The 24,681-nt window shown below is 41.9% G+C and overlaps 1 protein-coding gene across 1 annotated transcript; it reads left to right on the top strand.

Moving 5' to 3' along the window:
* Window positions 1-2,006: 2,006 nt before the first annotated feature.
* Window positions 2,007-23,940, top strand: GARS (glycyl-tRNA synthetase; the record flags this gene model as incomplete). The annotated part of the gene is made up of 14 exons (XM_010080932.1): window positions 2,007-2,108; window positions 5,047-5,149; window positions 5,998-6,139; window positions 7,130-7,218; window positions 8,610-8,686; window positions 10,439-10,584; window positions 11,628-11,777; window positions 13,568-13,730; window positions 14,622-14,786; window positions 17,395-17,502; window positions 18,050-18,195; window positions 20,079-20,164; window positions 22,242-22,351; window positions 23,723-23,940. Coding segments are annotated over 14 exons (1,805 nt in total), but the record flags the coding sequence as incomplete, so codon positions are not given.
* Window positions 23,941-24,681: the final 741 nt, after the last annotated feature.

Raw genomic sequence — 24,681 nt, 5'->3', positions numbered from 1 at the left:
TGTCAGCTCACGGAGAAGCAGTTTAATTAAACCTAAGGGACTCCTAACCTATGGAGAGGAAAGCGAGAAGCGTATCTTCCTGCAGCAGTGCCTGATGCAATAAGCTTCTGTGATCCAGGGGTGGATCCCTCTCTGCTTTACTGGTCTGTGGGACAAAGCTGCAGTAAAATTTGCCACATCGAGTGCTGCTGTGCACTCCTCCTCTGGGTTGGGCTCGAGATTGTAGCTTTAATTAGATTGAGTCCTGTCAGCAAACATAATTATTTGTTTCAGTTGTGTTTTGTTTTTTTTCCTCCTTGCATATGTCTGAGTACTCTTTTACTTATAGATCAGGACAAAGAGTTGCTGTGTGCTGCTTTTAGATGCTCAGCAATGAGCAGGGTGATAGCTCTGTTGAGTCAGCAATAGCTGCTTTGCTGCTGCCTTAATGTTTTTCCACTGCTGACCCCCTAGCTCTACAAAGGCAATTTGGACTTACTACTTTAAAAGAAAAAAAAAAAAAAAAAGATCAGATCCCTCCCTCTGCCACGTTACCCAGGAATGGCAGTTGAAGTCCTCAGTCCTAGAGTGAAACTTTCACGTTTTGGTGTAACTAGGTAACAGGAAGGAAACAGCAGATTTGTGCTGTTCTTGTAGCCGATGGGGTTAGGGAGCCTGACAGGATTCTTATTTTTCTTTCTTTTCTTTGTGTGTGTTTGTTTTAATGCAGTCTTTTGAGTCTTTCTCCTTCTAATAATAAAATTAGCCTTTGAGCCCCATAGTGTCTGAAACACTTTTAGTTTCTTTAATCTGATTACTGAATGACAATCTGTGTATTCTCTTCTCTTTGGTTTCTCAGTTGCCTGTAATATTAATGTCAGAAAAGCTCAGAAATTATGAAAAAGCTGGTATTGTGGAGATGTTGTAATCTCTTTGGAATTTTTTTCCTTTTTTTCTATTTGTTTAATGGAGAAGTGCAAGATGCAAGAAAAATCCTGAACTTGGAGCATCCCATTCTTAGAACATCCCATTTGAGAAGGAATTGGCAACTTTGTGCTTGGGTCAACTCCTTTGTCCTTCTCAGTAATTCAAGATAGACCTTGGTTTGGGCTGAAGAAGAGTGGACTGAAAGGAAGACTTTTAATTAATTTATCTCCAGGAGCAAGCTGGGCATGACTGCTGGGCATCATGTTCAGAAAAGCATGCTGTTGGGTATTGAAGGGTTGAGCACTTCTCTGGGGTGAAAGGGGAGAATAGTCCCCAGAGGGCAAAGAGACCTCTTTGGAACCGTAACAAGGTGATGTTGGTTTGAGTCAGGTCAAGACCTTAGTATAAGCCCACTGCAGGATTTTGCTGCTCTGAAATATTTAGGCACTGGGTTTTTTGGTTTTGGTTTTTTTTTTGGTGGGTTTTGGTTTGGGGTTTGTTTTTTTTTTCCCCACTCCATTCTTTCCCAAAGTTACTGGACAGGTTTTAAAAGCGATAACTGTTTTTACAGATAATGGTATGCCTTCTTTGCTTGGACACTGGGTGTCTTAGTGTGTGTCTTCTATGAGACCTTCTAAAAATTTGTGTATTTATTTGTCAGTTTTGAACAGATTTGGCAGAGGAAAAGAAGTTTAAAATGGTCATAAATTTTGAAGAAAAGGGAAGGGGTAGAAGGAAGAGAAGACATTATTGAGGAAAACACAAAGCTTATATTAACCATCTGAGAATCCACTTAGTTCAGCAAGCTAAGATTTGTGGAAATCTGCTGTGAAGTGGTACATACAGGAGCGTTATTTGCACACCGAGATTTAATAACAGGTCTGGGATTTAACAATAGTGTGAGGGGGTTGAATTTATGTGATGATGTCTGGTTCTGCTAACTCTCAAATACTTGAGTGTTTCTCACTTCTACCAATTGAAGCGGCCTCTTGAGACAGGACAAAACCCTCCTTTTGGATTGCCAGCGACCTGCAAGAAGGAGAATTCTTGTCTATGGCAAAGAGAGAATCTATATCTTGTGTTTTGTCTCCTTCTTCTAGGGAGAACTGGTAAGGAAGCTGAAGGAAGAGAAAGCTCCCCAGGTGGATATAGACAAAGCTGTAGCTGAGCTCAAAGCTCGGAAGAGAATCCTAGAAGCAAAGGTGAGTCTGGAACTTAAATTTGAGTTCTGCAGTTTTGTCTGAAAATCACTGAAATCTCTACTTCATGCTTTTTTACAGTGTCGATTTAGGTTGAACAGTCCTAGCAGGGTAGACTCTTTGAATTGCTTCTGAAATAGTTTGCAAGTTTCTAACTAGTGGCAATTTTGTTCTTTATCTGTTGTGCTAGTATCTGTTAGCATTAAAACATGGTGTGTTGACAAATGAATATGAGTTCAGGTTGTTCATAGCGAAAGCTGAAATTCAGTGTATATGTTGCTAATCTTTGTGTACTGTATAGATCTTCTTTGTGCACAGGGAGAGGACATGCTGTTCACTGTAGTAAGTTTCATCTTCAGATTCTTTGTGTAGCATTTAAATTCCCTGACTGGCATTGAACATATTTCTTTAGGAAACCATTTTCTTGGCTACAGTTTAAACAAAGTTTTTGGTGATGTTTCAAATAGCCTATGGTTTTCTTCGGCCTTAAAAAGAGGAATGTATTGAAATTATGCCACCTTTTTTAAATGTGATTGTTCCCTGAAAAGTCTTTCTACAAATGAAATAATGGAACTACTAGTTTGTTTTGTGTCTAGATCAATAAACAAGTGAAAATAAATTTCCTTATCCTGCAAGCTTCCCTCCTCTTCTCAGACTGAAAACTACAAAAAGAAACTCCTAAAGCATAAAAACAGTCAGGTGCAGATTCACCCAGGAAACTGCAAAGTTCCTTCTAATTTGTATTTCATATAGAAATGATTGTAGTTGTGCTTTGGTGGTACTCTTAAAAATCAGTGAATAAATAAATACACCACTGCTTGCAACTAACTTGAATGTGAGTATACCTGAAGTGAAACCAGTTGGCCCTGTTTGTCCTGCAGAGTCACGTGAGGTGAACAGTTCAGGTCTGGCGTTACGGCTACCTGTTTGCATACATTTACCCCAAGTAAAAAGATGTCATTTGAACTTAGTATTCAGCATAGAATTGTGCTTTGAAACCATTGCGTGAAACCTGTGTTGACAGCTGGGTCATCCTGAAGGAAATGGTTTCTGAGTATTTTCCCAGTTCTGTTTTCCAGCCCTTGGAAGCGTGATGTAGAGAGACGTAGCATGGCAGGTTAGGAGCCCTGGTATCCCTGTGAGCCCCACCTTGCTGTTGGAAGAGTGCCTATAAGATGCAGTATAGAGGCGTACGTGCTAGTTACACAATTTGCGTGGGCTGTATCCCTGTTGGTGCAATAATGACCTTGCCAGCGCAGCATCTGCCCTTGTGAGTGCAGCACGCCAATATAGTCATCCTCTCGACGGTGTTTCCAGCAATGCATCACCGTCTCTTGCAACTTTTGCAGAAGGCACTGATGTGAATCCTCGTTAGCTTTAGCAGCCACTGATACAGTTTTCAAGCCCTGTGATTACTACTTAAAGGTAGCGGAGTGACTCTGAATTTGAAGCTTTGAACAGAGCAGAGCAGTTGAGTGTTTAAAATTCCTTGGCTTTTATGTCCTCAAACCATATCTTAAGTCAGTAGATTATTCTGCTTCTGTACAGGGTCTTTCTTCCCCTTGAAGGCTAACACAGGCACTTTTCTGCCTTCTGTTTATGAATTTGTTTATGTTTATGGATGTGTGCTGGATAGCAGAGACTGTTTCTTTGGCTTCTGCATCAGTTCATTAACTCTTCTCTTTAGGCAGCAGAAGAGGGGCTCTGCAGAATTCTGTACCGACTCCAGTCACTCCTGTGCTGCTGGTCATTTCTCCCTGCCAGTTCAGAATTGGGCTGTGTCACTGTTGCTCTCCTTCTGTCCATCTCTGGGCAAAAGCCAGCCTTTCTCTTAAAAAACCCTGTTTTTTTAAATCACATTCTGAAATGTGATTCTGTGTTTTAGGCAGAGGGGGACAAATTGATTCCCTTTCCATGCTTTAACACTACTGTTCTGGTGCTTGCTCTCATGTGTGCTCTCTGTCTTTGACTCCTTCTGTCTCCTGCACAAAGTTACTCCTTGGCTTATGCTAATTCATGGGAGCAGCAGAGGTACAGTACTTTTAAAATTAGACCATGTTATTTGTCTTTATAGATGCCCAAAAAATAAAAGTTTGAAATTATTGGTCACACAATGCTTTTTGTTATCAAAAGGCTGTTCAAAATGATAGTGCTAGCCACGTAGGAGGATCTGAATTGATTTATTGACTTATTGGCTTAACTCTGCTCTAATTATCAAAACATCTTTGTTGAAGAAAGTTTTTCAAGTCTGTTGACTTCATTAGTGGAGCTGGTTGCAAAAATCATAGGTTTTTAGATAAAGCAGTGAGTCTCCTGTAAAACATTTTCACAGAATCTAGTCAGGGCATTTAGGCACTCTTTAACTAAATAATCTGTGTACGTGGGCTGTGTTTGTGAAAGCCTACATTTCGCAAATAGGTATTCCTTGTACGTGTAGCTAAAGACACACCTTTGGCAGAGCACAAGGATGATGATGTTTGTAATCTTCATGGTAAAAATTATTTCATGTGAGGAACACTTTACTGAAAGCTTCTTATATACCAAGAGTTAGATGTTTGTAGTCTGAGCTAGTCACTTAAAGCTCTTTTTATAGTCAGGAGAGGGAAATAGGTCAGAAGAATTGCTTTAGAAATTGTCATTTCTCTCCACTAATTGTAAAAAAAGCTGAGGATAACTAGCTGAGACTTAGTTGTCTGAAAGTTAGGGGAGTTGAGTCCACCTCGAGGGTGTAAAATGCTACATTCAGACAATCATGTTCATCATTGAGCGCTTGAATCTCAGTGTGACCATTCCTCTTTGGAAAATGAGCACGTTGGCAGGATACCTTTGCTTCAGAATGATCTTTACAGACTTTTGACTCACAGTGGTGAATGGAGAGAAGGATTTCTCCTCCTGCCCAAAACGGGAGCTATTAACTGTTTTCGGTTTGCTTGAATTACAGGAGCTAGCCTTACAGCCCAAAGATGACATTGTGGACAGAGTTAAAATGGAAGACACCCTGAAAAGAAGGTTTTTCTACGATCAAGCCTTTTCTATTTATGGAGGTATGGATTTGAAGGAATTTACATTTTAGTCCCTTTAGGCTAATGTTCTGGTCTTTCTAGCTGTGTGAAATGCTGTACTCTGGCAATGTTATATTAATGCATCATAAAATAATTTTTTTTAAAAGTTGGCTTTAAACTTTCCTGCTTGAGTCTGTAAGCCTTTCAAAAACTCCCCCTTCCTAAAGTCTTCAGGTGGAGAGGGGACTCAAATTTTGCCTGTTGCTTTCTGAACGTAAATGAGTGGGCTTTAGGGTGCATGTTCTGAGCGTTACATTGTAGAAGATGGTTTCTTTGGAGGGGGATACTGTGTTTTGACATTTAAGAGGGTGATCAGCTTATTTTCTCATAACCATTCATCTCTATCTGAGCTTTCCTCAGCTAGATAATGCTCAAAGCTACTGTGAACTTTAGAACCTGTTACCTTAATGAACTTTGTCAATGAACTTTATTGAAGAGGTGAACAAATGTGGCTGTTAAACCTCTTCAGAGAGCTGATTTGAGGCAGCTTGGGGCAGGCACGGGAAGCGCAGTGCCTGTACGGTTGCTGCTTTTTCAACTAAGATACTAAAATAAATACTCTGTGTTGTTTTATTGGCTTTTTCTTTCTCTTTTTCATCTTTGCCTAAACTGGTGATTGGCAGCTGTGTTTTCTTGCTGATGATAACATATTACTTTGGCACATGCTTTATCACTTCTCCTGTATTCAGATTCCTCCTTCAGATAGATCACTTCCACAAAACTCTCCACAAAATGTAATCCATTACTGGAGGGAATGTGGCTTTTACAGTTGTTGATTGCAGGTATTTATCAATTTCAGCTTCTACTTCAGCTTCTTTTTCTCTTTGCAGGTGTCAGTGGTCTGTATGACTTTGGGCCTGTTGGGTGTGCTTTGAAGAACAACATCATCCAGGCATGGAGACAGCACTTTATTCAAGAAGAGCAAATCCTGGAGATTGACTGTACTATGCTCACGCCAGAGCCCGTTCTGAAGTAAATATGGGTCTTTTTTTTTTTTCTGCAGCATGTAATTTCTGGTCATAGTTGCTTTTTACAGTCTTCTGTAAAATTACCCAGAGGGATCTTGAGACAGGGTGACCCAATTTTGTACCCCATTGCAGTGCAAAATAATTAGATATCAGTGCCCAGGTCAGTGTGAGAAGCTGTTGTTCCATAAATCATGAAGAGCAGTGGGACTCATGTCTGAGAGTTTAATGTCTTAATGTCTTCTAGCAGACCCATTCGATAAGAAATTGCCATTCTCCCTTTTTCTAAAAGATCAAGAAGACAAGAAAAAGGATTAGGTGACTCACCTAAATCTGGGTCATAGTTTAGGACAGTGGCCAAGTTCCTGGTCATCCTTCCTTTCTCTGTGGAGGGATGGCAATATGCAGTGTGTTAACTGAGCTCTGAATGCCAGTGGTGCTTCGGTAGCCCTGGGGATCGAAGCCCTCGTTTTATCCACAGACCAGGTAGAGGGACCATCTTCCAGGGTGGGAGCACAGTTCAGGTTCTAGACCCTTTCACCTCCAACGGGTTTGCTGAATATGTCGGGAGCTTTTGGACTGAGAGCCTGAGCTGAGTCAACTGCTTTACCTTGTAAGGGTCACAGCATAACGGGCAGGAGCTTTCGTGGATCACTGGTTTAAATTGGTGGGAATCTGTCCACCTGAACTACAGGTTACTCCTCACAACTGCATCTATGTCTTGCTTCCATCATGATGCAGTTCCTAAAGTCACTAAGTGTCATCTTAGTGACACATTTGAAGATTTAGATGTATGGATACTTTCTCCCAGATCAGATTTTCCGTGAGATGGTACTGCTTAGTGTGAATCTATAATCTGAAGCAAGAGTGAGCCTGCAGCTTGGGTACACAGTTTGAAGGACTTCTCTTTGATAATGGTCTGTCTACTGGCATCACACAATACCTGAAGCTGTCTGGTGGCAGCTTTCATGTTCCTTTTTTGTATCATCTTTTCTAGGACTTCTGGCCATGTAGACAAGTTTGCTGACTTCATGGTGAAAGATGTCAAAAATGGGGAATGTTTTCGTGCTGATCATCTCTTAAAAGGTTTGGTTTTGTTCCAAGGCTGGGCGGGCTTGGGGATTTCTTGCAGTGGTACAGACGTGGGAGAAGAGGAAGGCCAGTTGGTGTAGCCAGTCGTACTTGTGTTTGTAGTTCATTAATCATACCATACCAAAGATCCCGTAAGTTCTGAGTTCCACCTAAATGTTGTGTTTGTGTTTTAAACAAGGTACAGGTTCTCTAGTAGAAGCATAGGTGGGTCCCTTTTCAAAAAATCCTGTGTCATCAGGCCATAAACTATTATATATTGTCTAAGCCGAGGACTCCCTGTATAACAAGGTTCCTCTTCTCTATTGTGTCTTAGTTTTCTTGAGTTGCAGTTGCTTTTTGTTCAGAACTGAGAAATTATTTAATGATGATAAGGGGACAAAGTGTGCTTTCGTATGCAAACGTCAATTACATGGCAGCTGCTGACTTTCGTATACCTTAGAACTCAGCTGGCTTTTGGGAGTGCTAAATATACTAGACATTTCTTAGGTTTGCAAAATCCTCACACTTATTTCTGGTTATTGATTAAAATTTGTTTGAAAAACACACAGAAAAATGACATGAAGGGATTTTATATCTAAAAACCTGTTTGAAAACTTAATGTACAGCTCCATTGTGAAAGGAAGACTTCTACTCTAGGTTGAAGTGTGTTGTGCTCTCTAGTTTTCTAGCCTTTTCCTTGGAATTTAACAATCTACATTGGCATTAAGGCTGTTTTCATAATAGTCAGTTAGAATTTTTGTTTTATTTAAAAAACTAAACCTAAAGAAACCCATCTAACCTCAGCCTCCTGAACAGCATCACGAAGAAGAGTGTCCCTGTCCCTTCTGCAGCCCATCACTGGTGAACAGCCACCTGCTGTTAAAGCCACTAAAAAGTCAGATTCCTTTTTTTGAAATGAAAGTGAGAAGTCTTGGCATCACTGTCTGTGTTTGTATCTCATGGAGGATGTGCTTTAAAGTGGAATGCAGTCTAACCCTACTGTACCAAGTCAGTACGTGCCTCTGACTGCATTTGGGTAAAATTAGCCTTGCTGGCTTGGGATCAGATGTTGCTTTTATTTCCAGTCTATATAGAAAGAAAATAAGGAGAAAGGGGCTACAAAGCCATTGCTTGGGTTTAGAGAAATGAATATTGTAAAGGAACTAGATAAGGATCTGTTGTTTTCTCTGTGGCACACCAGTACAGTGAACTGGTGCAGCTCCTCAGCTGCAGATCAGCATTACTCTGATGGCACGAGTGAAATTACCCTGATAGGCACTTAGCAAGACAGCTGGTGGACGTACACTTAGCTCGTGCTGGAAGATTCTCTTGATTTGTCTAGCTTTAAATGGGGGTCAGTGATGGGGTTGCAGTATAAACTCACTGCGTACTTTTCTTGCTTACAGCTCACCTGCAAAAGCTTATGTCTGACAAGAAGTGCACAGCAGAGAAAAAGGCAGAAATGGAAAATGTTCTAACACAGGTAGGTGCCTGCATGAGGAGGTGTATGCTTCAGGGATTTGTGTGTAATGGGAAGTATGATGCACTGAGTCCAAAGTCGACATCCCTTCTCTGTCTCTAAAGATGCTCAGAAGTCTTTACCTCAAAGCTGCTTGTAGGCTGTACATGCTCCTAAATACTGAAAACTTACTGGTTAACAAATACTGTAAACTTGCTACTTAATTGCATCTCCCTTCTGCTGTTTTCGAGAGTTATTGCTATTTTATTGGTCTCTTGAATGTTGGATTGGTAGGGCTGAAGGTGTGTCCTCGGAGCTGCTCTAATTTGTTCCACTTCACACCCTGGCCAAACGCCTATTTCTTTGGAGTCCCCCTTTTACCTTTGTAAATCTCTCCCTGTCAGATTATGATACAAAGGAACAGAGATGGGTGAGAAGTTTTGCCAGGGTTTTTCGTAGTCTCCATAGCACTGAACTGGTATGTTTTAAAGTTGTCTTGGCCTTGAGATTTGTTCCTTTGTCTCTAGCATCCTGCACAGATTTTTCCTTTGTTTACCATGGGAATAGTTGGTGCTCCAGGTTGATATTCCTGACCAGCTGTACAGACATTTGCCTTTATTTCATTATTTATTTTTCTTCCTTTGTTTTTAATGGTTTTTTCTCATGACTTTTGGGATAAATGTTTCCAGAGCCTTGCACAGAATGAATATTTCCTTCCAAAAAGACCAGTATTTTTTTTTCAATGAATTGCATCACTGAGCAGCTGTCATTAGGTTTTCCACACTACAACACTGAACTTTGACCATCCTTTAGGGAAATTCCTCTATTAATAAACTCTTTTCGTCTCCTATCTTGAGTTTTCTCTGATATATGAAGGATCATGACAATTCATTCTAGAAGCAACTGATTTGATTTTAAACTTGAGTGTTAAATCATTACTGTACTGTTCAGTATAGATTCTTTATGGTACTTAAGTCTAGAAACCACATTTAAGCATACATAGGCAAAAGGCTAGTACATAAATGCACAAAACAATGCCAGAAATTGTGGCTTTTGTGTGGTTAGGTTGCAGTTAGATCTGTGGTTGTATTACTGCTTGATTCCCATCTTTCAGAGAAAGGAGAAGGTAAGATCCTGGAAGGGGCTGACATTATCCCACTTGTGAAGGTGTCCTGTCGTTACCAAAGTATTTTCAGAGCAAACAGAAAATCTTTCACCAAGAATCCACGTACAGCAAATTTCCTCTATTTAACTAAAATGCAGAACAGCTCTCCAAGAGAACATCTAATGCATAGCTTGAATATTGTGTTTCATGCAGCAGAAGGAGGAGAAATTAATGCAGACAGAGCACTGCAGGAATTTTAGCTTTTTTGCTCTCTCATTGCTATATTTTTTTTCCTTCCCAACACACTACTCCCTGTGTTTTAGATGAAACTGTTCAAAAGAAGCTGCTGGTGGGTGGTGATGCAGTCCCAATGACTTTTCTTTTGCTTTACACCCACTCTTATGCTCAGTGCTTGCATTTCTGTCTAGACTTCAGATTTTCTGTGGTATGACTGAGTCGTGGACTTATATTACTAAAATGGTTTTGCAGATGTGCAGTGTATTTAACATCGGTTCAAACTTAACCTTTCTTGAAAATTTAGGTTAAAAGGGAATATTTTAGGCTGGTGTTTCAGAGCTGTGGATCATGCTCAGTAAAAGATGAAAAGGACATAATTCATTCCTTTTATCTTGTCTAGTAATTAAAGTAATTCTCCTGTGTTTTGATATTAGTTGGACAATTACGGCCAGCAAGAACTTGCTGATCTCTTTGTGAACTACAACGTGAAATCGCCTATCACTGGGAATGACCTGTCCCCTCCTGTTTCTTTCAATCTGATGTTCAAGACCTCCATTGGGCCTGGAGGAAACATGCCTGGGTAAGTACAAGTGTCATTCTGCTTACACTCTCCCTTCTTCATATTCTGCATCACTTGGGATAAAAATGAAATCTTGAAAGGATTGAAATATGCCATTTCTTCTTGAGTAGCCTTCCCCTGCCTTTTGGTCCCAGTCTTCTCTGGCAGTTTAGCATTCCTTGTGCTCTTAGTGACAGGTAGGAGAAACAAGGAGCTGATGCAGAATCACAAAAACGCTCGAAGCAGCAGACGGTGGATCACAGCTGTACCCTTGCTGGTTGGAGTTGTTTCCATAAAGTCGGTTAATGTTGGATCCCCAATTTTCAGTGACTTCATGGCTATATAGAACCTGTTTCAGGATGAAGTTCCTTAGCAGGGTGATCCAGTGGTAGCATCATTTACCAGATGTTTGTAGTTAGTGTGTGAGAATGTGCAGGCTATTGTCTTGTCTCCAAAACTGAAACAGTGTTGAAGAGTGGAGAATATGATTCTTGCACATGTTCTGGAATGGGATCAGAGATAGACAGCGTATGTGTTCTCCAGTGTAATACGTGAAATAAGTCTGTGTCGGTAGTATTCTCTGTGGAAGTCTCAAATCACCGTGGGGGCTGTAGGGGCCCTACACTAAAGCCACTTCACAGTTTGTGTGACAGCAGAGGTGTAGTCGTGGTTTGCCTGCAAAATGCTCGTTTGTAAGCAGCCTGGTACAGCTCAGGCCTACACAGGAAAGGCAAGGAGAGTGCATTCCCTCTGACCTCCGTGGTGTAACTGGCTGCTGTATTTCATTCAAACATCTCTTTCCGTTCCATGCTTGCATCTCAAAAGCGGCCAAGTCATCCAGTTTACTTTTGGGAGTAACTATGGAGTGCTGTGTTTGGGTTGCAGCTGATGTTTGTTTGTGGTTTTCCCCTCAGTCTATTGCTTCATTGTTTTGTGTCTGGAGTTAAAAGACTTAAGAGAAAAAGTACCACCTTTGAGTTTTGTAGTAACTATGTTTTTCTTTTCACACTGCATTCACTACCCTTGCATTTTCATGAATTTTCCTTTTCCCCATCTCCTTACAGCTATCTGAGGCCAGAAACTGCACAGGGAATTTTCCTCAACTTCAAACGTCTTCTGGAGTTTAACCAAGGCAAACTGCCTTTTGCTGCTGCCCAGATTGGAAATTCCTTCAGAAATGAAATCTCACCCCGCTCCGGCCTTATAAGAGTGAGGTACTGCACATTTCCTCTTTCAACAGAAGGGTACCTGGGAGCAGGTAGCCACCTCCCTTTTGTTCCAGTGTTTCTGCACGATTGTTTCACTTCAGTGCTTTCTCTCAAAGGATTCCTGATAACGTGCCTAGTGAGTCTTGGGGTTCACAGGCAAACTTCTATAGTTAAGGTTTTAACTACAGAATTCTGTCTAAGCCTGGCTGATGAGAAATAAGATCTCTGAATAGCTGTTGTATTAGAAACACCTGGATTAAATTCAGTTTTACTAACAGAATTTGGCTTCCACCATAATCTAAACAAATCATATTAAAGGTAGCCGTGTTCTCTACAGGACATGCAACTTTGCTTATATAATCATGTTAATGCGTTTTACTTTAGAACTGGAATCTGAAATCAAAAGTGATTTGCAGTATTTCCATATCTCAGTTCTGCAGATTCTGCAGTTCTGCAGCTTGTTACAGGGAGGAGGTCAAGAGATAACCTGACTTGAGACGTGTGTTTGTATCCCAAGATAAGTCAAGCAGGAAGGCTTGGGGCTATTGAGAATTACTTTCAAAGCTTTCTGTCTCAGGGTAGAAGTGATTATTGCGTTTAATTAAGGATAGACTCTGTATTAAAATACTGAACTATTCTGAACCGAAGTCTTTTCCATCTAATTTGGAACAAGAGCTCCCATGCACAGTCAGTGTGGTTCTGCCGTACACACAGGCAGTATGTTTTGTAAACTTGGTAACTGATTTATACAGTGCCATAAATGTCACCGAGAGGCAGTGGCCTCGTTAGCACTGAAGAAACTCTTTGGAATTTTCTCAGGCCTCCTGTTCTGCCTTGCGCATCTGGAGGTGAGAACTTTACTCATTGAAATGCATTTTCAGTCAAATACAAATGATACGCTTGTGGCACATTTATTGGAGACTGTGTTATTAGGCTGTCATAGCAAATTACATCCTGATGCCTGTCATTTAAAGTTAATGATTAGCTAGAGCTTTTTTAAAGGATCTTGATAACAAACTAATTCAATGTAAAGTGATTTCAAGCAAGAAGGCTAAGAATCAGTGTGTGAATATAGATGTATTAAAGAGAAATTCTTGAAACAGAATGTATGCCATTGCTGAGTGTAGCAATATCATTATCTTCAAGAAATTATCACCTCACCTGGCTATTTTGGGCACCTCTGATATGAGGCTACTGAACTAGTCAGTGGATTAGTCTTAATTGACCTTGTAGGAAATGTATACTTCGAATATGGACATCACAGCAGTCTGGAAAAACTCCAGAGAACTTCTGGAACAGTTTTAATCTAAAAGAGGGTAGATTTAGATTAGATACTAGGAATATTTTTTTTTCCTGTGAGGGTGGTGAGACCCTGGCCCAGAGAAGCTGTGGATGCCCCATCCCTGGAGGTGTTCAAGGCCAGGCTAGATGAGGCTTTGAGCAACCTGGGCTAGGAACAAGATGATCCTGAAGGTCCCTTCCAACCCAAAGCGTTCTGTGAGTCTATGATTCTGTTTCCAAACGTGGTATTCTCTGCTCTGAATCACAGTCATGATAACCATGACCTGGAGATCTCTTAGATGAATTTGTAGAAAGTTTTGTTAGAAATTTGAAGATGAAACTAAATCCAGTGTTGAGACTGGTTCCTGTTCCAGTCTGGCTCTGGATGGCTCTGGGTTTGCATATGTTTTTAAACTTCTGACTTGCTTGTGAGAGGCTAAAGTGTGATCATTTATTAGAAGGACTCTGGCTAACATGAAATGTTTAATAGACGTGGTTGTTTGTGTTTCTGTTAGGGAATTCACCATGGCAGAAATTGAGCACTTTGTGGATCCCAGTGAGAAAAATCACCCCAAGTTTCAGAATGTGGCAGATCTCAACATCCTCCTGTACTCTTCCAAAGCCCAGGTCAGCGGGCAGTCTGCCCATTTAATGCGGCTGGGAGATGCTGTCCAACAGGTAACATTCCTCTTGCAAGTGCTTGGAGCTTACTCTTTTGAATATTGCTCTCAAGGCTAAATTACAAACTGTTGTGTTGGTGCCAGCTAGGGTTTGCTCCCAGATTTAAGAGTCAATTCTCTTCAGTGAATCAGTGTGGCTGAGATCTAAGCCTGGCTCTTGTTATCAGTAATGAAAGGCTGTAGGTGGTGCTGGGATAATAGTTAGAGGTTAAGCTTCACACTTAACTAATGGGGGAGGAACAGTAAGGAGTAGTGATATCTGCCAAATATCTGTGAATCTAATACTTGGCTGCCGACCCCCATCAGTACACGGCTTGCATGTTGCGGTTTCACTACCTGATTCTCCACTCATGGAAGTTATGAATGAGTAGGTTTACCAACTCACTCCACCCCATCGCCCCAAAACCCCAAACAGAGGAACACCAAAACATCATTCCCAAATGTAAACAACCCCCCCAAAACCCCAAAATAACCACAACAAGAACACCACCCCCCTGTTGTATTGCAACCCTGAACTGGAGGGTACAGCTGCTGTGGGGTCCTGAGCTGTAACTGTAATTTTCAGGCACTGTTGTAATACCAGTGACTGCTCTGTTGCATGCGGCAGGGTATTTTCAGGTAGTTGATCTTTAGAGACAGTTAGTGATGAGTCCTAGAGTAATAATAACTTACTATTTTGCTCAGATGACAATAGTACCAGTGGCACTAGGTAAATTTGAAAATATGTAATAGTTTCAGGGGAGGCATAGTACTTTATCACAGGCAGCTGCAGGAAGTTCTCTCTGTAACGTGTCAGGTTGTCTGCAGAAGTACAATAAATCATGACTTTGCTTCCTTAGAAATTAATGTCTATGTTGGTTTTTTTTCTTCTTGCTTTTTCCCTTTCTAGGGTGTGATCAATAACTCCGTTCTCGGTTACTTCATTGGCAGAATCTACCTCTTCCTTACAAAGGTCGGTGTATCCCCAGAGAAGCTGCGATTCCGACAGCATATGGAGAATGAGATGGCTCATTATGCCTGTGACTGCTGGGATGCAGAGTCCAAAACATCGTATGTAAGTGGCAAAGGGAAACAGCAAGTGGCACTCCCTGACAGACCTGTTGATAGCGCAGGAAGGGGCTCCATTTTATTCCTTGGTTTTTAAAACTAGGGCTATGAGTCTGATGTTTCTGGCCAGTCCCACAATGGTATGAACACACTTACTGCAGTGAAAATACTCTGAATCCAGGACCAAGAGGACAGTTCAGCTCCCTGAATAGGGCTTGCACAAAGTTTATGAACTGTCCATACTTCAGACTCCTTTGCTGGAGCCTGAATTTGCCTGGGGACTTTTCACTGGTTGAATTTAATCTGAAATTAAAGGAAACCCAAGTCGTACTGCTTTCCAAACACTATAACCCCTGTAACAGCAGTGGGGAAGGATTTGTTCTGCTGGAGGCGTTATTCCAGGGCAGATTCCTTCCTGCTTGAATGTTTGCTCTTCCTTTCCCCATTCCAAGCTGTGAGAGATGAGTTTGCTTCTGCCAACTCAGACAGCTGGTGCTGGGAGAAATATTTCCCAAGGATTTTTTACCTTGCTGCTGAGTCAGTAAGAGCTTTTCAGTTCAGACCATGTTGAGTGCTTTGTTTGTCTCTTGTATTGTTGGTTGGATTTTGAAAAATGTGTCTTTTTTTTTTTTTTTTTGAGTAAACCAGCAGTAGGTAGTTAGGGGCAAGGCTCTTAGTCTAATTTTAGATTTTCCTGGAGAGCTTTAAGCCTCTTCAGTAAGTCTCAGACAAGTATATCAGTTGGAATGATAGTTTCAAAAGAAATTTCTTAGAAGGCATGGTAGCTAGACTGTATTGATTATGAAGTCGTTCTTCTACTTTTTGGGTCAAATCTCAAAAAAAAAATTACTTCATTATTTTTCCCTCATATATAGTGAAGCACATGTTCTTCTGCCTGGTTAGCCTTTCCAAGGATTCTAGGGTATGTGCAGGCTTCTGAAAATATCTAGAGAATGCTATCTGGTCTAGTTCCAATAAAGGATCAAAAGATTGAAAGGATTTTGCTGAGGTCTGTGGGGTTAGCCTGTGACACTGCAGTGACCCTTATGTGAGTAGACCCCATCCATGGTCCTGAGCAGGTTGATGACCAGACTGGTAGCATGCTCAGCCCAAAGGTGACCACACAGGGAAGGGGTCAAGGGTTCAGATGGTTCAGACAGCCTTATCTGTGGGCAGGAAGAACCTCCTACAACCCAGGGTTTGTGTGTGGTTGGTGGTTTTTGTCTGTGTGAGGGGTTTTTTTTGGTTTTGGGAGGTTTGGGGTTTTTTTCTTTCTTTTCTTTTAAGGAGCTGAAAGAGACTTATCACTAGTGATGTTTCATTAAAACTAGTTAGAGGAATAGCAGCCAATAAAATTCCACCAAACTGAAGATGAGAAAAAAATTCCTGCAGTTTGGATGAGTGATTTGTCTTCATATAGCAGAGTTTTATAGAAATGATTGAAGGAATGGCTTCCTCTGAATGTAGATAGCTGACTTCCATAAGTTCACAGCCTCTCTTCCCAGCCAGCCCAAAACAGGTTGGACATGTGTGGGCCACACCATGTCAATAAGATCAATAAACTCTGCAAGCCTCGTCATGGATCAGGACAACACTCACAGAGCAGTGTGTCCAACAGCCTAACCCAGCAGTGAAGACAGCAATCCCAGGGGCATGACAGAATCACCTTGTGAGCTAGACTCATGCTTTGGTTTGTCACTTAACTCTGATCAAAAATATTTATACCAACTTGTACCACTCAGTATGAGAAGTCAACTGTTCTGGATAACTTAAAATCTATTCTATAAAGTTACTACATAAGCCTATATTTTGTGTTGTCTGAGGAAGTAGCTGTAGTACCCTCATGGTTTAATTTGTGTAAAAATCCCCTGAGATGTTCTGGAACACCATGATTTTTGAAGCACAGGGATTTCTTCTATTCACGTACCTTTGCTGACACCCTGCTATGTCACTGCAGACTGGAAAACCCCACAGCATCTGCCTGCCTGTATGTCCATGCTGATGTGACAGAGTGAACGGAAGGCAGCTGATGTGGCTTTTCTTACATGGGATTGTCTTTTAGAAAATCCAGGTGGTGGTTGTATTTGCTGCAAATTTTGGAAGGCTTCATCAATTCTGTGTGCGTGAATGGTCTTTTGAGATTCCTCCTTGCCATACATCCTGATTTTTTTTAGTGCTTCCCTTACATATGATATGTGTCTTTTTAGCTCGTAAGCCGGGCTTTTGGCCATTCTGATGTGGCTGGTTGCCTGCTGCAGAGTGGTAAAGCCCCGAAGGCATGATGTCTTCGTGTGCCTGTAGCATGTGAGTGATAGGACTGTGTGCTCTGCCCCAGCCCCAAGCTGTTGGCACAGTTCTGTGTTCTGCCAAGCCATGTGGAAAACCTGGCCCTGCACACACGCACTGGTTAGATAACTGATGATTTCCTCTGGAAACAAATGGAATCATTCAAACGAAGGAGCAACTAGTGAGTGAGGGCTGCTTATTGTAACAGAGCTAATTATGTAGAAAAAACAGTCATGGGAGCAGGGAGGGCTTAAGGGTGAATAAACATATTTGATGGTTAAGTGGACAAAAAAGTGAGTTGGTGAAAGCTTCTGCTTTTGTTTTTTCAGGGTTGGATTGAGATCGTTGGCTGTGCTGATCGTTCCTGCTATGACCTCTCCTGCCATGCCCGCGCCACCAAAGTTCCTCTTATAGCTGAGAAGCCTCTCAAAGAGCCTATATCCTTTCGGAATAAACCAGATTCTCTTGAAGCGAAAGGTGATTTGACAGTGAGAGCCGTGCAGCTCTATTTTAAGTTACATCTGTGAATTTAGCAGGGAAACGTAGAGCTACAGACCAGCGTGACTTTGAGAAGTAACCTGCAAAGAATTAAGCGTGTGGGTGACTTTACTCAGGTGGGCAAAGGGGATTTACTATTGTGCTTGGTTTTTTCTAGCTTAATGCTAGGCTCGATTTTGACTGTGAAGCATGGTTTAAATGTGCATGTGGTGTTACTATCCCAGGTCAATCCATGTCATTCCATGGTTCTGCTGCTAAAAAAGGTTGTATTCTTTCAAAATTTATGACACTTCAGCATTTTTTATCGTTACTTTCCTTTCTGGGAGGGAAGTTTCTTAATCCGGTAGTGGAGGAGATTTCTGTGTTGTGTAGCAATTAGCTTCAACAAAAAAAAAAAAAAAAAAAAAACCAACCAAAAAACAAACAGAAACAAAAACAAAACAGGCCCTGCTTTCTGTTGTCTCAAACTCCTTAACTGCCTTGTACAGAACAGTCAACATTGTTCAGTTTGAGGCAAATAAGGGAGCCATTGGCAAAGCTTATAAGAAGGACGCAAAGGTGGTGATGGAATACCTTTCCTTGTGCGATGAGTGTTACGTCACTGAGATGGAGCAGCTGCTCAACGAGAAAGGGTGAGCTGGCTGCGTGTGCATGGTACCCTTCTCTCACACCTCTGGTGAGGGTTCCCAAAGTGCTGTTGGATTAATTTGAGCCTCCTGAAACCAGTTACCTCGTGAGAGTGGATCATCTGAAATGTTTTAGTGCTGTCCCTTCTGCCAAGTCATTGCTGGTCATCCATCAACATATCTCCTGATGTACACACATAAATGTGTAACCATGATATTCAAATATTTGTTTGTTTGCTTGGGAATGAACTTCTGGCTTTAGTAGGGTCATCCCGTAAGAGAGACACCTCAGTGAAATGGGAAATGTTTAAGTGAAATGGGAAGTGTTTACCAGCTTCCCTACGCTGGTTTGAGAGTTGACCGGGGCTGGCAGATGGTTTTGAACTTAATTTTAAAATTAATCAAAGAATTCTGTGAGTAATGGAACAATATAGTTGAATGAGAACCAAAACTTGTGTGAGTATCCTCCAGTGTTTAGTGATATGTTTTTGGACCTGTTACAGCCTTTGGCTTATTGGGGCAGCAATTTGTATGTTTTTCCTCCACCTGTCTGCCTGTATTCCTACCGCATGCAGGAATTGAAAATGTCAGAGCTCTGTACAGTTGTCAAATTTGGCTGCAGCAGACCAACAGCTGTATATGTTACGAGAAGGTTAATGGTGCAATAATAAAAAATAAACTTTATTTCCTGCTTGAAATGGTAAGTGGTGTAGGATCAATGAATACATTCCAGAATGTATTTACATTCTTTTACAATGTTCATGTTACAAAAAACATTTACATCTTGTTTGTTTAGTTGTTGGTTTTTTTTTCCAGTGAGCTAAGTTTTATTTCTTTTACATTTCTATGAACGTGAAAGCGTAGAAAAAACAGTAGCACTGAAAATAGAGAAACTATTGCAGAATATGGTGATGTGTACACACATCAAAACCAAAAGAAAGTTCATCCAGAATCCCACTGAAATGATTCAATATATGAGTTATAAGCAGTATCCCGGGTTTGAATTGATAGTGGACTGCAAATCATGACTGTTTGAACTCAGCATCCAGTTGTAGCTGCTTTCAGAGCAAAGCCTTTATAAACTTCAGCCCATTTGGTGCTGGGTCCAGATGCAGATGATTTGCTTCTTAACTGTGCTGGGTTTTGTATTACGCTGATCTGAATGCTTCAGCAAGGAGTACGTGTTGGCAGTGTCAGTATGTTAGACCTGCCTTCCATGTGACCGTGTTTGTATAAACCCATGATGCGAAGCCCTCAGGTTTAGAGCAGCAGCTTTCTGTTAGGATGCATAATGGTAAAGACATTGGCTTCCTGTCAGTGGGATAGGTCAATACAGCTGAAGTCCTGCTCGCCAAGGAGTGTGTGCTAGTTGCAAGTTAGCAAGGAGCAAGAGAAAGTAGCTAGAAGACTGTAATACCAAAAGCTTTAGAAATAAGCAATAAAATAACTGCACTGTATCCTCCCCTTTGCTTGGTATCTGTGAAAATGTGTGGTACCTTCTGACACAACTCAGTTTTCACAAGAAGTCCATGCACTGGATGAGATGTACAGTCTGGCTATTGGTGGCTATTTGGTGTGCCTCCCTTTTTTTCTTTTCGTGTATATGCTTCATCCTGAGAAGCTTCCATTTCCTAATTGAGTTTGCTTCAGGCTGTTAACCACAACTGAGTTCACTGTGGTTATGAAGATGGTTGCTTTTAATGTAGATGAAGTAATTTCTGTTATTAACGTAAATTCCTTTTAATGGGTATGCCACATGTTTCTTTGATCTCTGGGATTTGCCCTGGCTTCTGTCATCCCAGTCTTAAAGTCAACCAACCAATGCAATTAAGAAAATACAACTTGTTTATTTATTGCTGTAGTTTTTAAGTGATTTTTTTCCTTTGCAGGGAATTCACTGTTGAAACTGAAGGGAAAACTTTTAAATTAACAAAGGACATGGTTACTGTGAAGAGATTTCAGAAAACATTACATGGTAAACTTTTATCTTTGTTGTTTGATCATCAAAAATAAGAGGCAGATCAGGATACACTTTGAATGTGAACTTTATTAATTGCATTGTTCTGTTAGAATTGTGCAGTGGCACAGGGAAAAATGCAAATATTATTTCCTTGAAATTTGACAGTTTAAGAGAGTTGGAAAGTTTTCACACAGCAGTAGCGGATTTCAGTGACCATAGATGGAGGCTGTCTGCCTGCTTCTTGCCCGGTCTGTTCAGTAACCCATTTAATAGACTTTGGGTGGTGTGCTGCTTCAGTTGCATTTTCTGGGATTTGTAAGGTCCCATGTGGTGCTAAGAACCATGGAGGAGCTGGGGAAGGTGCACCAGCTTTGGGAGCTTTCACCTCTAAGTCCATTGCAGTGCAGCAGAGGGGTTGTGGCATTTGTTGGCAGGGCCATGGGCAAATCTCTGTGCTCAGAGCTCCTGTTGTCACTCCACTGCTAGGAGTTAAGTCTTCCAGCACCTGTCGGCTTGCCAAGCTGCCATCCTGACCAGACTCAAAGCTGGGAAGTCCAGTCAGTTTCTCTGGTAGTCGATAATTGCATCACCTTTGGTCAGCGACTGCACCTCCAGAGAGCTTTTTTCCTGATGGGGGAAATAGGGCTAGAAGGTAACTTTCCAAAATCCACAGATTTAGTTCCTCAAAGAAGTCTTGTCTTTCCAGCCAGCTCTATAAGCGCCTCACCCAAGGTCGTTTGGGAAGTCTTTGACAGAGCTGGAGACTGAGGTAGATCTTTACCCAGTTCATATTGTAACTCGTGGATCATCCTGCCCTAGTTGGGAACATGATAAAAGCTCCTAGGAAGGAGTAGAGCATCTTGTAGCATGTGCAGAATATATTTTTTCTTGCAGCTGCTGAGCCTTTGAGATGTCCAGGTGTCTTTCACTCAGTGCACGCTGCTGCTGTGCCAGGCTTTGCTTTGTTACAAGTTTAAAGAAGGAATCAGAGTTGTAACTGTTGGTGACTGTAGTGTTGCTGAGGGCCAGCAAGTAGAACCCCAGTTGCTGGTTTACCTTGTTGGTCAATGCATAAATAAAACAACACCATCCTTTTGGAAGATAAAGTCCCACTCTGGGTTAGGTGCTCAGTTGAGGAGGATTGGCTCTGTAGGCACATGGAGTGGGAGGCAAGTCAGGGTGCAGTGCTGGAGAGCTGGGTGCTACCTTTGCTTTTCAAAAGCAGCTGATGCCTGTTGTTTCTTCCCCAGTTGCTCTCTGACCTTTTCCTAAAAAGCTGCACTGTCTGAGCAGGGCAGCTGTCCACCGGGCTTGTTTTGTACACAGAGGAGAGAAGGAGGAAAGAGCCTCTTTGACAGATGTGTGGCAAGAACTGGAGAGACTGGGTATATAATAATTCTTCTGAGAATTTTTGCAAACACTAACGAGTTGATCCTCGTTCATTCCCACTCTTGTGATAGGTTGCAGGGGGATGGAGAATAGGGAGGGCAGCAGCATTGAAGCAGGCAGCTGAACAACGCAAGAATACAGAGGAAGTGTTTGCTGGAATTCGAGTTGGATCTGAAGCTCAATGCTTCTCTGCTCGGTCTGCTGGATGCTGAGGCTGTGTCTACACGTTAAACCAAAGTGGGGCAGGGATGGAGCATCACCCTGCCATCATCCATGTCTAATTGCTAGCATATTCCCTGTCACGGTTTTGGTCTCTGTCAAATAGCACTCCCCCAGACAATGCCTGGACATAGTTTGTGGCTTGGTATGGAGCCCCAGTGAACAGTTTGGGTGAGGCTTTGCTGTTGTGAAGTGGAAGAGGGTTTATCTGTGTGGATGCAAGTTATGCTGTGCTGTTTGCTCTCAGGGCCAGAGAAGGGGCCCTGGCTTGTTATTTACAGCCTAAATACATTCTGTACATGGACTAAGTCCAAATCTCTACTTCAGGTATTTGAATTCAGAGCAGAAATGCTTAACCTTCTATTTCCATGCGCTCAGCTACATGTAATCAGAACTTTGAGCAGAAAGGCACCTTTAGTAAACACATCTTTTTTTTGTGTATAAATTCTTTTTTAATGATGATGTGTGTTCTTTTGTGTTCCAGTGGAAGAAATTATCCCAAATGTAATTGAACCCTCATTTGGTATTGGGAGGATCATGTACACAGTGTTTGAACACACATTCCACATCCGGGAAGGAGATGAGCAGAGAACGGTGAGCTTTCCTGTGGCTGGGCCTCAGCTTAAAACCAGCTGCAAGCATTTGCCTTTCCCTAACATCCAGGGGAATGACTGAAATAAGACTGCACAATCCACAGTAGAGATGGAAAAACCCAGGTGGGCTGTTGAGTTGCTGTTTTTGCCAGCGTACGTGTCCCTTAGACATGCGCACTGAGAGCATTCTGGGGCTGTGTGTGCACGAGACTCTTGCTATATTACTGGCAAAGGGGTGAGAAAATCATCCTTCTGGATTCACACTTGGCAATGTCCCATCACTCCAAGAAAGGCATCTCTACGGTGTTTTATTTCCTCTCTCTTTGTACGTTTCCTGGAATCATAATTCTGTGCAGCAAAATGGACAATAGACTGTTTCCTCAGTCTCCCATGAAATGAAATCTTCTCTGATTCTGGGCACCCCTAAAATCTTGGCCTGAAACTTTGCTGTAGCAGGGGCCAGAGGGAAGTGTGTGTTACATACAGAGCACCAGCCTGTTCCAGCCAGTGCCCAAATGGTGGTGTTCCACACCATTGCTGGTGGCCCATGGGAAACTGGCTGTAAACTTGATGCTGGTTCCTGTTTGTTGTTTCTGGCTGATAGACTGTGTGTATAGAAAAGAAAAATAGCAGTGCTCCTTAGTGTCTCTGATTGCCACAGGATGATACAGTTATGAGTGGGGGGAATGGGATTCAGGAGTCCAGACGTAAGATGCAATTGACTTTCAATCACAAACTGTTCATGAATTCTAAAATATTGGACTTAATCTTCCTTCTGTACCCATTTACTTTCTATGTGTCCTGGGCTCCTCTGTATTGTGGTACATCTCAATTGCATTACTTTGGCCTTGCTGATTGCCAGGAAATATTTTTTTCCACCTCTCTTGGCACATTTTTCTTTTCTGAGGGTGTCTCTGGAGGGCTCTGAAAACCTTTGAGTTGCATATACTCCGTGCGTGTGCAGAGTCTCTATGGGAATCAAACGGGGAGTGAGATGATTATGAGAACTCTTCCCTTCAGACTGTGCATAAGACTAAATTTGCAAAGACCCCTCTACCCTTCACTTTTCTGTAATTCAAATGAGCTTCACTTCCTTCAGGGAGGGCTCTGGTAAACCTCTTTTAGTGGGAGGTAATGTTTGGCTCTCAGGAGGAAAGGGGGAGTGGAGGACAGCTGGAGAAAATCAATCGTGCTTCAGCAGTATGAGGTGTTACTGCTGGAGCCTAGAATGCTAATGTCTTACAGAAGGCCAGCTACTCCCCTGAAACAGTCAGCCTGCCTCCAGCCTCACTCAGAGCTTATTTTCACCTCCTAAGAATCTGGCCTACCCATTAAACTTGTATTTATTTGTGCTCTTTCTCTTTTTCCTTAGTTCTTCAGCTTCCCGGCTGTTGTAGCACCGTTCAAGTGTTCTGTTCTTCCTCTAAGCCAGAATCAGGAATTTATGCCTTTTGTCAAGGAATTATGTAAGTGTATTAAGCACTGTGGGTCCGGTGGGGATGTGCACTGGGAAGAGAGGTTTCTTCCTCGTTGCTACGGGGAGAAAATGTTGGGATCACGTGGCTCTTGTGCAGAAGAAGAGCCATTGAAGTAAAACAGCTGGGTTGGCTGGAATCAGTCAGGTTTGAGTATCTATCAAACTCTTTAGTCTAACCTTAAAAAACCCAACTCCCTGCCCTTCCTTGTGTTGGTTTGCAGTGTAAAAGATGTTTCTTTTTTTCCTTTTATCAAAAAGAAATCTTTCCCACTGCTTGGGAGAAGCTGTCAGAAGCAATGTTTCATTTACTATTTTTTTTTTAATTAAATTATTTTCTTGGCTCTTGTTGCCTAGCTAATTTATTGAATTGGTCCCCAAGCTGCTGAGCCTCCAAGCATTCTGTCAAAATGCCCACTGGTACCATCAAAAAGTGCGTATGTGAAGGACATAGGCTGCATGTCACACAGGGCCTTTTGCTGTCAGCATCAGTTCTGCTCCAGACCTCGCCTCCCCATGCGGAACATGCCCCTGCACACATGTGAGGCTGGTGTGGTTTTGAGTCACAGCAGAGTTGTGGAACTGTAATGACAGGTTGAAGAAGTCGGTGACTTTGCTCTTTGGATGAGAGTTGAGTGGTGCAGTGTGGAGAGCTGTGAAGAGTAGCAGTGTACCTGGGGGGTGGGTTTGAGCTTGTAGTCAAGGGACTGGAACACTGGATCTTCTGTCAAAATTGAAATGAGGGTCTCTGCTGCTTGAAACGAGGACACATGGTGCCTCACTTCAGCTAGCGCCATGAGGATGTAGGAGGCCACTGCGAGGATCATGTTTAGATTGGATATTAGGAAGAAATGTTT

This window comes from Pterocles gutturalis, unplaced genomic scaffold (assembly GCF_000699245.1).
Source record: "Pterocles gutturalis isolate BGI_N339 unplaced genomic scaffold, ASM69924v1 scaffold50634, whole genome shotgun sequence".
Classification (NCBI taxonomy): Eukaryota; Metazoa; Chordata; class Aves; order Pterocliformes; family Pteroclidae; genus Pterocles; species Pterocles gutturalis.
The sequence above is the reverse complement of the archived record's forward strand: the minus strand, read 5'-3'. Positions and strand labels throughout refer to the sequence as shown.